Consider the following 13621-nt stretch of genomic DNA (forward strand, 5'->3'; position numbering starts at 1 on the left):
TGAACAATTGATTGCATTAATAAGTTTCGTGTCGTTGAAGTGAATATAATTATTACAAGAACATAATGATACAATATATACATGTAAATAATTTATAGCAACCCTAGATATATATTAGAACCAACCCTTTCATTTATGATCCTTATGAAGCTACAAATTTCTTTTTTTAATACAGACATTTTATGCATCTATTGCATTTTAATGTTCTACAATTTATTATGTATTTACTACCGAAACACTTTCTCCATTCACATGCGAGTTAGTGATGATACTTATCTCCGATTATTTTTACTGCACATTTTACAGAAAAAAAAAGTAATCAAAGAAAACAAGATTCAAGCGAAAACCAAAAGAATGTAAACAAAACATGGAAAACCGAAACACACAGCAAAGAACACAAAATAACAAAAGTTACAAAAGTAAATGAGCAACTCGGACTCCAATAAAAACTGGGAGCATGGATCAGGTGCACCGGTAGGGTAAGCAAAAAAAAATCGAACTAGACGTACTTTCATATGAATGGCTAAGTAAAACTTGATATATTTTTTTTTTAAATCTCAGCACCTACCCCTCCCCCCCAGTATAAAAAGGGCCGGTGCCTAATGCACTTCGAGTTGTTTTACTGATAGTCAGCAATAAATCATTGGGTGGTACAGGTGTAGAGAACGGAAAAAAACAACACCACATATTACAGTTATTATTATCTCTTTTGCAGAGATTAAAGGAATCCATAACTCCTTTACATTCATGGAGACCTGCCAAAGAAAATAACTTATGTGTTGTAACAACTGAAATGGAAAAACTAGATCCGGTCTATTCATAACAACGGAATGTGGTGATTGTTGCAACTGTATTGCAAGGTTGTACGCGAAGTACGCATGTAAATAAATATCATATAGGTACATGTAGTACGGTACTATTTATTTCCCATTGGCGACAATTGTAAATTTAAAAAAAAAATCTCCACTTTAAAACAATGACGGAGCTATAATCTGATTTTTTTCAGTTACATCTTCATTTCCCTAACTAAAAATGTGAGCGAAGTCATGGCATAACCTTCTCGTTTCTTTGGTATTTAAAGCAGAGGATGTTTGGGGTCAGAGTTACCCCCTTCTTCTGCGAAAGGCACATAAATTTTATAAATCATAAAATTGATATAAAATGGTTTTCAAATAAATATAATGCATTTTTTTTTAAAGTATAATATTGTTAGAGTCTGGAATTAATAAAACATTTTAGGTATCAGCACAATTTGACCAATTACAGTGTGAGGGAGTATTTACTTAAGTAGGGTACACAAAAGGCCAACCCAAAAATTGAAAAATAGTACCGTTCTATATACTGTATCCCCAAAATTTCTAAAATTTTAAGAAGGATCACCATGATAGACTGATAAAGTTTTGATATGCTGAAATCCATGCACATTTTTCCTGTAAATGTGGCCACCTGGGCCTCTTGTTTAAATTATATATCCCAATAAACATAAGTAAATTAAAAAGTCCTACAATTATTATATTATATATTATTATATTATATATTATTATATTATATATTATTATATTATAGAATATCTCATCCCTGAAACTTAGTACTACCTCAAAATATTCAATTTTAAATTGAATAGAATAATGATAAATAGTATCATTCTATATATATAGTCTCATCCTATCAACCAATGAAAATAATTTTATATATAGTCTCATCCTATCAACCAATGAAAATAATTTTATATATGCATGTAATAAATAACTAGGCTGCATTTGTGCAGATTCTGAAACAGCTCCATGCATAAGATTTCCCCAACATCATATTAAAATGGCATTTTATACACACAAAAATAATCTTCGTGGTATAACAAATGTTTTTATTGATCGCGGCATTGGGCATATCATACCTGTTAATTTATACCTTGTGCATTTACAACATGTAAGCTCGAGCTCATGAATATTTTGTATGATATTTAACAATCTCTCCACCCCGTAAATACTGATATAGCCTATTTGTGAGTTTCACGGCAGGAGATCGGTTTAAAAGCCTATCTTGATGTCATCAGAACAAGTTTTGTTGATGTGCTTTGTGCTTTTTTTGAAATATCGACGATATTTAAGCACTAGCTAAAGCTCATGCTTTTACCACTGTGACATTTCTTTTTGTTTATCAGGGAACGAGCGATACAGTCGGTTAAGATCTTAGTGATGACCGACATTTTTAGACATTATTGTTGGTATATTTTTTTTGTTTTTTTCTAGGCTTAAAGTATATAATTTTTTTGTTTTTTTTTTAGGCTTAAAGTATATATTTTTTTTTCTAGTCGCTCACATAAAACGTTCAGATTCGATTTTTATTAATCCTTAACGACACATAAGTCGCAAAAAAAACATAACTATTCGCATGGATAGACGTACTGAATGCACATTACTCAGGGCAGACATAACTATTCGCATGGATAGACGTGCTGAATGCACATTACTCAGGGCAGACACACGAATGAAAGAACAAAGGCTGGGTGCGCTCACTGACTAAAGAATGCAAGCACAATCACTGATTTGCTTTCATTTTAACATTTTTTTCTCGAAAATAATGGAAAGCGCGTCGAACCAGGACACGCCTTCGTTGTTTATATTTGTACCAACTTGTAAAAAAAGTAATTTAAAACTTAATTCAATTATTACATGCACAAAAAAATATATTTGGCTAAATTGGAGTCAATCAGTAATCAACTGGCCAACACTGTATATAATGGTGTGTACAAGTTGCAATTTCATACATGATGTAAACAAAATTGTACATTATATTGCAAATTGTATGACACAAAAATGCAATTTGCAAACTGTAGAATTATTTCTGTACTTGTCACAACGAGAACAGTTAACATACAAATGCTATTGTGAAGAAAGTTAATAGCCTTTAAATATGAAATCTCAAATTTAATTCAGATTCACTGAGTCAATGTAGAACTTGTCTTCATGAAATTAGTACGTTCTATATATGTATGCATAAGGTTCCTCATGTTCAGAAATTACAAGAATTTCATGACTTATCTTCATGAGCAACGAAGACGTCCTTTGAACGATGCATGCTTACGACGGAATCGTCCGTTACGTTGCTTTCGGAGGAATTTATGACAATTTTCCACTTCGTACAAGAACTGTAAAAATATCGCTGTGAGGAGACCCGAGACTGTAATTGTGAACGAGACAGAGATCACTCCTGTGTTATTAAAATGAAAAATTAGGCATGTAGCGAGGGGTTTGACTATATATATATATATATATATATATATATATATATATATATATATATATATATATATATATATATATATATATTTTTTTTTTTGTATTCAAAGAGAAGTAGGTAGTGAAATTAAAGATGGGGGCTTTTTTTTAGTGTATGGCCAAGGGTAGTAAAAAGTGTAAAAAATAAACAGCATTTTAGTACAATATTTTGTCCATTTAACGAATCTCACTCATGACATCAAGTCCCTGACACGGAAATTACATATCGATGCTAGTATTAAGAAACATGTTTTTTTTTTTTTTTTTTATCACCGTAGTACCACAAAATTAATATGTCATTGACATATACGTTACCACAAAATTAATAGGTTACTGACATAAACGTTACTGGTTACTGAGCTTAATTGCGGAGTTATTGTTTATTTGGACACAATATAGATAAATGATATATAAGGAAATTATCTATCATTGTCAAGTTAATAATTATCCGTCCGAGAGAGGAAAAAAAACCTCTTGCATGGGTCCTATTTCTACATGTTACAGTTGTTCAGTCTCTATAAAAATTAAACTATGAAACTGTTGTAAGTTTATGTACATGTATGTACATGGAATTTCCTTTTGCAATCAAAGACACATAAAGATTTGATAAATATTATTAAATATAATTTAAAAATCCCCAACAAAAACAACAACAAAAATCGAACAAACAAGTCATGTATAAACAAGACAAACAACACATATAAAAAAAAAAAACACACAAAATAAAAATCAGTATAATATCAAAGTACTGAAGTACTGAGTCAATGAAGCCTTCATAGTTTGCTATGTTTCTTACTGCACAATCACATTTCTAATCATAAAAAGGATTGTAATATTTGAAACTAGGGAAAGTAATATTTTATCATTCTTTCTTTTAGAAGAAATTTTTTTTCAAAGACCGTTTATTAGATGAGAAGCCATGGCTTCCTTAGTTGACAAGAAGAATGGGGTAAATGGCTCACAACCTTTTCTTACTTTTCACACACACAGATGTGACGATACACATTTAAAATATACATGTTAATTCACTTAAACCACTGTTGAATCCTGTGTTTCTGTGTCAAAGCATGTAAATTTGCTATTTTGGTGTCTAATTACTTTCAAAATGAACTATGACCATACAACCAGACCAAAGCATCAACATGGTAGTTCACCCAAAACCAAGGTTCTTTCACCTCTACTAAATAGAGTTACTAACAGTCAAACAATGGAGTAGTCCTGAGAGACGCAAAAAGGGTATTCAAGACTGTGATAGAAACAATCTGTATTTTCATGTTATTCAAACAACTTGTATCTTTCAGTACTAATGGACCTCATATATTTGTTTATTGGCTTAACTAGATAACTAGCAAGTCCCATTCCTATTAAATGCAATGCTGTCAAAATATTCTAAATAAACAGAAACTGAAAACATTTGGCAAATAACATTTTTACTTTCTATTATAAACTTTGAAAAAAAAGAAGTACGTTACACATTTGTTGTTAATTGTAAATATGTGTATATGTATTGAAATGACAATGATATGAATACATCAATTGAAACTGGGTTTTTGTACTGTTTACAAGTAACACATTGTAAAAAAGTCTTATCTTCTAAAAGAAAATAGCCAACACAGTAAAATTTGTTCTATTTACTTATAATTTTCTACATTTCATTCTGGAAATAACTGCGTCGGGAAAAAATGTTACAAGTATTTATTGGTACATACAATGAATGTGTAGCATGCAATATCTATATTTTAGCAGTTCAAACCTTCTTAAGTTTGTAAAATGAATATAATCATGCATTACACAGCAAAAAAGGGTAAATTATCAGGACGACTATGATGAGCTCATGATAGATTCATACCTATTTATCATAAACTAACAGAGTACAAAGAACATTTTACAAATAATGTACATCAATGATATAAAAAGAAAATAAACATTATTAATACAGAAGATTTGACATGATGCTCGTCTGTTGAGTTGCATGCGGGGTGACGCGAAAGTACTGTACTAATGGGTTGACTAGCAGAAAAAAAAGATTCATTTTCCCTTCAATATTGAAATATATAAAACTTTGTCTCTCAAATACTATTTTCAGCTATTTTAAGTCTATATCTAAAATTTGTCAGACAAATTAAAGAATATATTTAAATTTGTCATGATGCTCAACTGAAGAAATCCATGATAGCGGGATGACGCTAGGGTACTAGCGGAGGCTACAGAAACAGAAAAAATATCCATTCTTTCCCTCAAGATAATCAAAACTTGTTCGCAAATATAATCTGTAATGAAAGACTTGTGTCTACATTGAGGAGTGTTTTCTTGCAGTAACCCACTTTATTTAATTTAACAATTTCCCGTTTGGCATCCCCTTCAGCTTCAGAAACTTTTCTTCTAAGGTCACGTGAGATATTCATACGCATGAGATGGCCGGTGACTGTAACAATTTTTCACCACGTGATCAACTGTCCGAAGAAACAAGTTATACAGATTTCTAAATAAAATGGAAGATGCGAAATTTCCCTTGCATGCTTTTTGATTAATTGTCAATATCATGGTTATTTTTACTCCTTTGAAAATACAAGTGAATATTTATAAGAAGATATAAAATGACCAAGTCTATGAGTACTTTATGTTTATATTAAGCTTTCTAGACGTACGTGTACATGTAAGTACTGCTGACATATTGAAAACTATTTGGAACTTCCGACATATCCGACTAATGCCATTCCGGTAGCTCGAGCCAAATGTTTAAAGTCTGCATTTCTTGTCTAAGGCCTTATGTTAAAAATGGTTATGCCTCTCGTTATAGTATTTGATGTCAGATATATGTACATGTACAGAAAGTCAATTAGAAATGCATTTTGTAACTCAGCCCCGTGAATTAAATAAGACATTTTTTAAATGTTTCATTGATACTGAGTAAACTAGGTATGTTTAAATTGTATCAGTTTTTGTATCACTTTTGGATCTTGAATTACATGTACAGTAGCATACAGAAACAGTGAGTACTCTTCATTTTACATTTTTTCTGTAAATAAGGTAGGTTTTCGTCTTTGATGAATACATGTAGTTTCACAGCATTTATTTTTGGGGCCTTTAATAGCTTGCTTTATGGTATGGGTTTTGCCCATCATTGAAGACGGTGTGGTGACCTGTAGAAGTTAAATTGTTCGTTACTTGGCAATTGGGGGATGTCCCATACCACATCTCCTGTTTTTAAATTTGATAACAAATTGGCCTAATTTTTTCTAATAAAACATAAGAAAGCGGCGCCAGTATCAGTTCAAGTCTTATAACTCTTAGATAAATGGTATGACTCTATTTTTATCACCTACATTGTATTGATAAAATGTATTTTGTCAGAACTGAATATATAAAACAATCAAATTGGAAAGTCAAAGAGAAGATATTTTTGAGAGCAGAGCAAAAATAGCGAACATACAATGATAAAGAAACTACAAAACGTACGCTAACAATTGTAAAATAAAATGTACACAAACAATTGGAAAACAAAACGTACGCAAATAACTTCTTTTTTTTCAAAATACAAACATGTTGCTCATGCCATGCCCGTTAAGAAGTCAGACGTGTAAAGCTAAGTGTAACTAATGTTTGTAAGAGTCAGTCAAAATGAGAAAATCAGAAACGTGCATGTCAAAACCTAACCGATCTGACAACACAATATCACTCAAGGATGATTTCTCTATTTGAAAAGACCCACTTTTGATCTCTGCATCATTGGATTTGCTCAGAAACTTTCAATCGAATCGTACAAAAATGAGATGTTTTGACAGAGTTATCTCCCCTTGAAATGTTCATTTTTTTTTGTGCATTTTAATGAAATTGTCACTCGATGGTGAAGCATATGAAAAATCTTGTCAGTTTTTCTTGATTCTGATGGTGCAAATAGTCAAGTTACTCTACCAAGATGGGTGTTTTTACATACCAGGTATCACCTACTATTCTTACAGAGACTGGCACTTAAGACGTTGTTAGGGCAATCTTTTGAAAAGTATGCTGACCACATATATCCCTCCCTTATTGATCTTGTGTGTTTGTTCTTAATAAAGTACAATTAATGTATGTATATTATGAGAAATACATGTAATTTAACTTTGATTTCCTAAAACAAAACGCCGCTTTAAGCATGACAATCATCAACTACAAAGAATATAGTTATAGTATTCTATAGAACATTTTTTAGCACTGAAATGATCGTTAAGAATCGTTTTGTTTTACTGGGAGATATTTTATAGATGTACATGTTTCCTTGTCTTTGTAAGCACAATAAAATAAGGTCCCTTTGACATATATTGCATTCTGTGCTTTAAAAACGTACATTGTTTTATATTTATCATAACATTTCTTCGGTTTGAGAATCTTTCATCGGAGGAGTGAAATATGAGGACATTTTTAATTGGACTTGGTGGCTTTTTAGCTTGCTGCTGTTCAGGTAAATATTAAAAATTGGACACAAAAAGAAAATAAAATGCCAGATTTAAAAAAAATCATTTTGTTTAATATTTTTTTTCACGGTTTCAGCTTCGAAATCTAGAATAATCCGACTAAAAACTTCATAATGTTAAGTTTTCTTTTTATTGATTTAAATTCCGAGTACCACTGGGTTGTCATTTTATGTACACGACGTGTTTTAGCCCAATTAAGAACTGCTTTAACTTTGATAATATTTATAGACACAGCTGCAAGTACGTAGCAGTTTTTATAAATATCCATCAGGATGTGACCCATGAAGGTCACACATTAAGTTTATTTCTTATTCAAAAACAGTTTCAGTCCACATACATTTACACATACAACCAGTCTTATTTTGATGTTCCCGATTGTTGCACTTTTTGAGAAAAACATCAATTTTTCGATGTATTTTTTCACCAGTATCTTGAATCACCTTCGCCATTGGTATTGTTTTGCATTTAATCAGGATTAATACTTTTAAAATCGACTAAATACATTATTTGTTACCCCATTTAATATAGCAAACCCACAGAAGACTGGCAGAACATTTATTTATAAATCACCATCTGGGCCACCACCGAATGTAAAACCAACAATACCGAGATCGACACCAAATGTTTATAACTTTATTGTGAGACCTTCCTCAGTACAACAAAAAATACAACAGCCTGTTCAGAGAGCACCATCACAGACGTCGAAACCGGTTAAAGGAGGGCATGTCCCTGTAAATAATACGCAAACAACTCCTTTTAAAGTTAACATGGTTCAACAACCAATTCCACGTAAACCGATAACTCCATCTTTCTGGGACTACTTTTTTGGCGTAGACACCACCACTACGGCACCGTTTTATGTCAATCCGACTTTTGCACCTGCTAGATATTACATGAATGATTGTGACTGCTTCCGGGATCTGGAGACTTGTCCCCGTGGTTATCATTACGGGGGAGAATGCAGGCACGGAGACGGAATTCAGTGCTGCGAAGGATAAAAAGGAATATGCAACGGTAAGAAGTTGAATAATTATTTCTTTCGGTTAATATTGAGATCAAACCTTTTTGTGATTCGCGGAACAGAGGTAAAAAAAACGTTTGAACGTTATTAGTACTAACTATTTTTACAATATTTCTTTAAAACATGTACATGTACATGCAAAGAATTTTGAGAATGTCTTTTGTATTATACACGTCATATATAACAGTTATTTGAAAAAAAAAATCGTTTTCATTCCTGTCACAATGACACGCGAGGGAAGAAATAAAATTTGAAAAATTAATAACGGATGTCATAAATGCAGCTTTTATCACGAAGGATGATGTCAAGGATTGTGAAACATTTTGTTATTGCAAAGCTGCAAAGTATAAGACACCCCCCCAAAAAAACTAAAAGGATGCCTGCCATTAATAGAACATTTCGTGTAGTTTTGCTGGGCATGCTCATTTAATACTTAAAATCGGATAGCGAAGTAAATACCACACTTTCCGATAAAAAAATAGTAGACCACTGTCGGCAACTGTATGTAAATAAAAGCATGTTTATTAAATAGACACATTTTATCCAAACAAGAAACATTAAAGAATTAAGATTTGTGCTGCCTTATTACATAGAATATGTTTCTTACTGATACAATACATGTACGAACAGTGTTGTTAAACATATACGATGACACATTGCCTTTGGAATTTGCTGAAAAAAGGGTTTTAATTATCAAAACCATGACAATTATCACGCAATATATTCCATAACTTTCATAATTTCGGGGATTTGATACATCGCATCTACCCCCAAAGAACTTGAAATAAAGGATACTACAAACACTGTAAGGTCAGTCTCAACTCTTGACCTACACTTAGAAATCGATGGTAAAGGAAAAACTATTGACCAAACTTTACGACAAACGTGACGACTTTTCATTCATTTCAACTATCCTTTCATCTGTAGCGACATCCCTTCAGCACCTGCGTATGGAGTATTCATATCACAACTCGTACGTTATGCCAGAGCTTGCCGAAACTACGCAGACTTTTTGTATAGCGCTAGAATTATAACAAATAGGCTTCTGGAACAGGGTTATGTTGCTACAAGATTGAAGTCATCACTACAGAAATTTTATGGTCGTCATCACGAACTCGAGGGTCGTTATGGTGTATCCATCTGCACCATGAAAACTGATTTATTCAACGGGTCATAGTTTTCCTTTCCTCGTTTGTCTACCCCGTACTTGACTTTTTATGAGCAACTTGGCGGGTGTTTCTAGAAAAGCAGAGGACGCTTACCCTACCAGTGCACCTGGTCCATGCTACATTTATTACATGTACCATCCAAATTTCCCTAATATACTAACAAAAAAAGTCATGTCCCGGAAGAAACGAAAAATGAATGTCCTTAGGAAGAAAATTCATCGCTTCCTTTAATCAAGCAAATAAAAATATATAGGTTAAGATTTCGTTTCAGTAAAATAAATTCGACTTTTCGAGTCTTTCTCTATTTTTTACTTATTAAAAGAAGTTAATATGATTTTTTTTTAAAGTTCGGGAAACACGTTAATGTACACTCCGATTATATTATCAAAATCAAAGCATAGCTTTTCTAAGATAGAAAAGGCAATCATTTTTTTTTTTTTTTTGTAATTTGCAGTTGTGTCAGTTACGTATGAATTTTGTTTACCTCACATGATATGTGTAAAACATTCCCATCATCCGTGGAGAACTGTAATGTTTCCGGTATCTGTGCAGATTGATCTGACCGGCCAAAACTGAAAAGAATGTTGCTAGAAATGCCTTTAAGGTGAAAAATGTAAATCAATGCGAAGTGCTTTAAATGTATTGACCATTTTGAAAGCGAGGTGAAAGGGAAGTCTGGGGTTGGAATTTTGAAAAAAAACCATCAAATTACTCATTTATTGAGTGAGAAAAACCATCATTTAACAAGGCTGATTTTCATATAAAAATATAGATTTCGTTTGCTGCTTAAAAATAAATAAAAATATTGCACTTGAAAAACACAAATTTTCATCCGACCCCGCCACCCCCTTTGCAATGTACTTTACATTTTTTACGAGTCTCGTACAGACGGTACATACATGTATATTGTAAAGCTTACGATGGTCGCTGCTTTAGGCAATGCCTACCCCATATTATTGTATGGAACTAAATAGCTTATGAATAAAATAAGACTTAATATTTCGACTCAGTAAACCTACGTGTAGTTAAAACTCTCCTTGAGGACCAATCTTTTTATTGGCGAGGATTTGGGGGCGAATAAGATTTTTTTTTTAAATGTTAAAAGTTTAAGTCCAAAATATTTTTACTTGGCCATGGTAAAAAAAAAGAATGTGATCCAATATTTCCCAATTATTTATCAATGCTGAATTTGAAAAAAATATTTAATCTTCAACAGCTGCTGAACATTATATTTTCGTGCATGCTCAAAAATTATACTCACTCACTCACTCAAAAAAAAAGATAAGAAACAGCGGCTTGTATTATTTTGAACATATTAACACATAAAGCTGTTTATTGAAAGAGGAAATATGTAGATAGTGTTGTTTTCTTTTTCAGTCCACTAGACCAACAATAGAGCCATGTTCCATCTATATAAACTGTTAATTATGGTACGTGTTCAAACAAGACCTACACGTACAGTACGATATTAATAAGTAATCATTATAATTTCAACGTGATAAATAAAAACATCAGTAAATGTCCTCTATAGTGAATTTTCTCTTTAAAAATGCTTTAATTTCCATCGGAAAGCAACTCGCGTTACAATAAAAATAATGACAAACTAATAAAACAAAACAAAAAACAAAACAAAACAAACAAAAAAAAAAACAAAAAAATCAAAAAAAATCAGCACAACCCACAAAAAAAAAGAGACGACACACAGATGGAACACACTTACACAGACATACAAAAAGGGTTTAACTAATTTCTGATCTCATGCCCAAGAGTCTCTAAAGCGTTTTAAGTTCTCTGACAAGGTGTGTACGAACGGGCTGCAATAACATTTCAAAATACACACACAATTTGAAGACACGGGAAATAACCAATGTTCAACGACACAACCACTCTCAGTGACACATTTGATCTACTTAATGCAGAGACAACCGACATTTGCTTGAGTAGTGCGTTCCTGAACCTTATGCTGAAACAGGACGGGTTCATATTGAGTTTTCTCAAGTTTGTCAAAGCCGTTTATAGTTTATCTTTTACGACAAACGTGATGACTTGTCATTCAATATTTTCAACTTTCCTTTCAACTGTGGCAACATTCCTTCAGTACCTGCGTATGGAGTTTTCATAATCTAGAAAATTATGCAATTTTGAATGGCCAAAATACTGCCAGGAAAAAGGAAATGTACAGCTTGAGGGGTTCCAATAGCAACTCACACAGGTTCCACAGGCAACAGATGCCTGCATTCATCGTTTGTATTCGGTTTTACTAGTACCCCAGCCATGAGTAACTCCAAAGATTTAGATTATTTAGATTTTGAAACTGAACATGACGCTGTAGATGAAACTGAGGGACGTAAAAATGGCGCCACATCAAAGGAATCAGCCTATCAACCATCACTCGTGAAACAAATACTTGATGAAACACTAGCGGCATTAGAACAAAAAACGAACTCATGCTTAAAGAATTGAAACTGAAGAATCAAGTGAATTAAATAAACGATTAAAACAAAAACGACGGGTCAGATCAGCGAACAAGGACGAGGACATGAACAACTACAAAGATTCTGACAATGCCTGTGCTGGTAAAAACAAATTAACAAAGATACTAGATAAACTGCGACAAGACAAAAGTTTTATAAAGAAATTAATTGCGAAAGAAAAAGAACTGATTCATCCGAAAATTCAACTTTAACATCTGAGAGTAGTGATGAAGGTGAGACTTATACTGAAAACATAGATTATCCAAAATTTAGACATAAGAGAAACAAAATGTTGTCCAAATCTGGTGCGAGTAGAAAAACAAGCGACAAAGCATTGTATCTGATAGCGTGGCCTCATGAATATGCGGGCAGTGATGACATAGAATATAACAATTTAAGTTTGCCTGCTCTCGTTCGGGGTGAAAATTTTGTTATTCATCATAAAGAGTCACAGACATACATAGAGACAAGCGTGCCGAACATTTAAATCAAGTCATGTATTACAGTGAACAATTTTCGTGGTCTAACATTCTTGCATTTCATAAAGATGTTCTTTATGAAATCGAAGCAGGAAGAGCAATTTTGATCACATTAAAGCGCATAGACTTAAACAGGAACATCCAAAACATTATTGCGCCGCCTTGAATATAGGAACTTATATTAAAAAAAGAAAGACTCTCATAAAAATGCAATGGGTGTTCTAGAGTAGCATTTTTGTAACAATTGTTGGCTAAAAAGAAAAGTAATTCTACATCACCCATCAAAGGATTGTTAAACAAATAGGTCAAAACAAATGGCGCGGACAAAATAATTCAAAATGATTGGAGGGTCAGAGGTAACCAAAACGAATGGCAGAGCTGACTACAGCCAAACCAGCTAAACAGAACTGTTCGTATAGTGTCAGTTTCAACACAAACTGAATTCAATAAATTCGCATGTATTCGACAGTCACACAAATCAAGATTTAGCTTTATTTTGTCCTGATGGATTTCCCTCGTCCGAGCCTTTACTCGCACAATCTGGTATACATATAGATGAGAACTCAAATAATTTCCATGTAGATCCAATTGTTTTACATGAAAACGTTTATTATTCAGGTTATCCAAATTCAATGTTTAAAAATACAAGTGCCTTCAACAATGAATATTGATATGTGGGAAAATTTATTGTATGATTATGATGACAATATTGTGGCACATTTTGTGAAGTACAGTTGGCCAAT

General features: G+C 32.6%; 1 protein-coding gene and 1 pseudogene across 2 annotated transcripts in view; both read left to right on the plus strand.

Annotated features, from left to right (window-relative positions):
- LOC148601131 (sodium- and chloride-dependent glycine transporter 2-like) overlaps positions 1-1496 on the plus strand; it is a 47447-nt gene extending 45951 nt beyond the window's left edge. For both annotated transcript variants that reach the window (XM_088556010.1, XM_088556009.1), the window contains exon 14: positions 716-1496. In XM_088556010.1, coding sequence (XP_088412136.1) covers positions 716-823 — 108 coding nt within the window. In that variant the 3' untranslated portion in view covers positions 824-1496. The remainder of the gene's footprint in view (positions 1-715) is intronic.
- A 10703-nt stretch (positions 1497-12199) lies between these two features.
- Positions 12200-13210, plus strand: LOC148601133 (uncharacterized; annotated as a pseudogene).
- Positions 13211-13621: the final 411 nt, after the last annotated feature.

This window comes from Perna viridis, chromosome 12, assembly GCF_037379345.1.
Source record: "Perna viridis isolate PV_CMFRI_1.1 ecotype Kerala chromosome 12, ASM3737934v1, whole genome shotgun sequence".
In the NCBI taxonomy this organism is placed as follows: domain Eukaryota; kingdom Metazoa; phylum Mollusca; class Bivalvia; order Mytilida; family Mytilidae; genus Perna; species Perna viridis.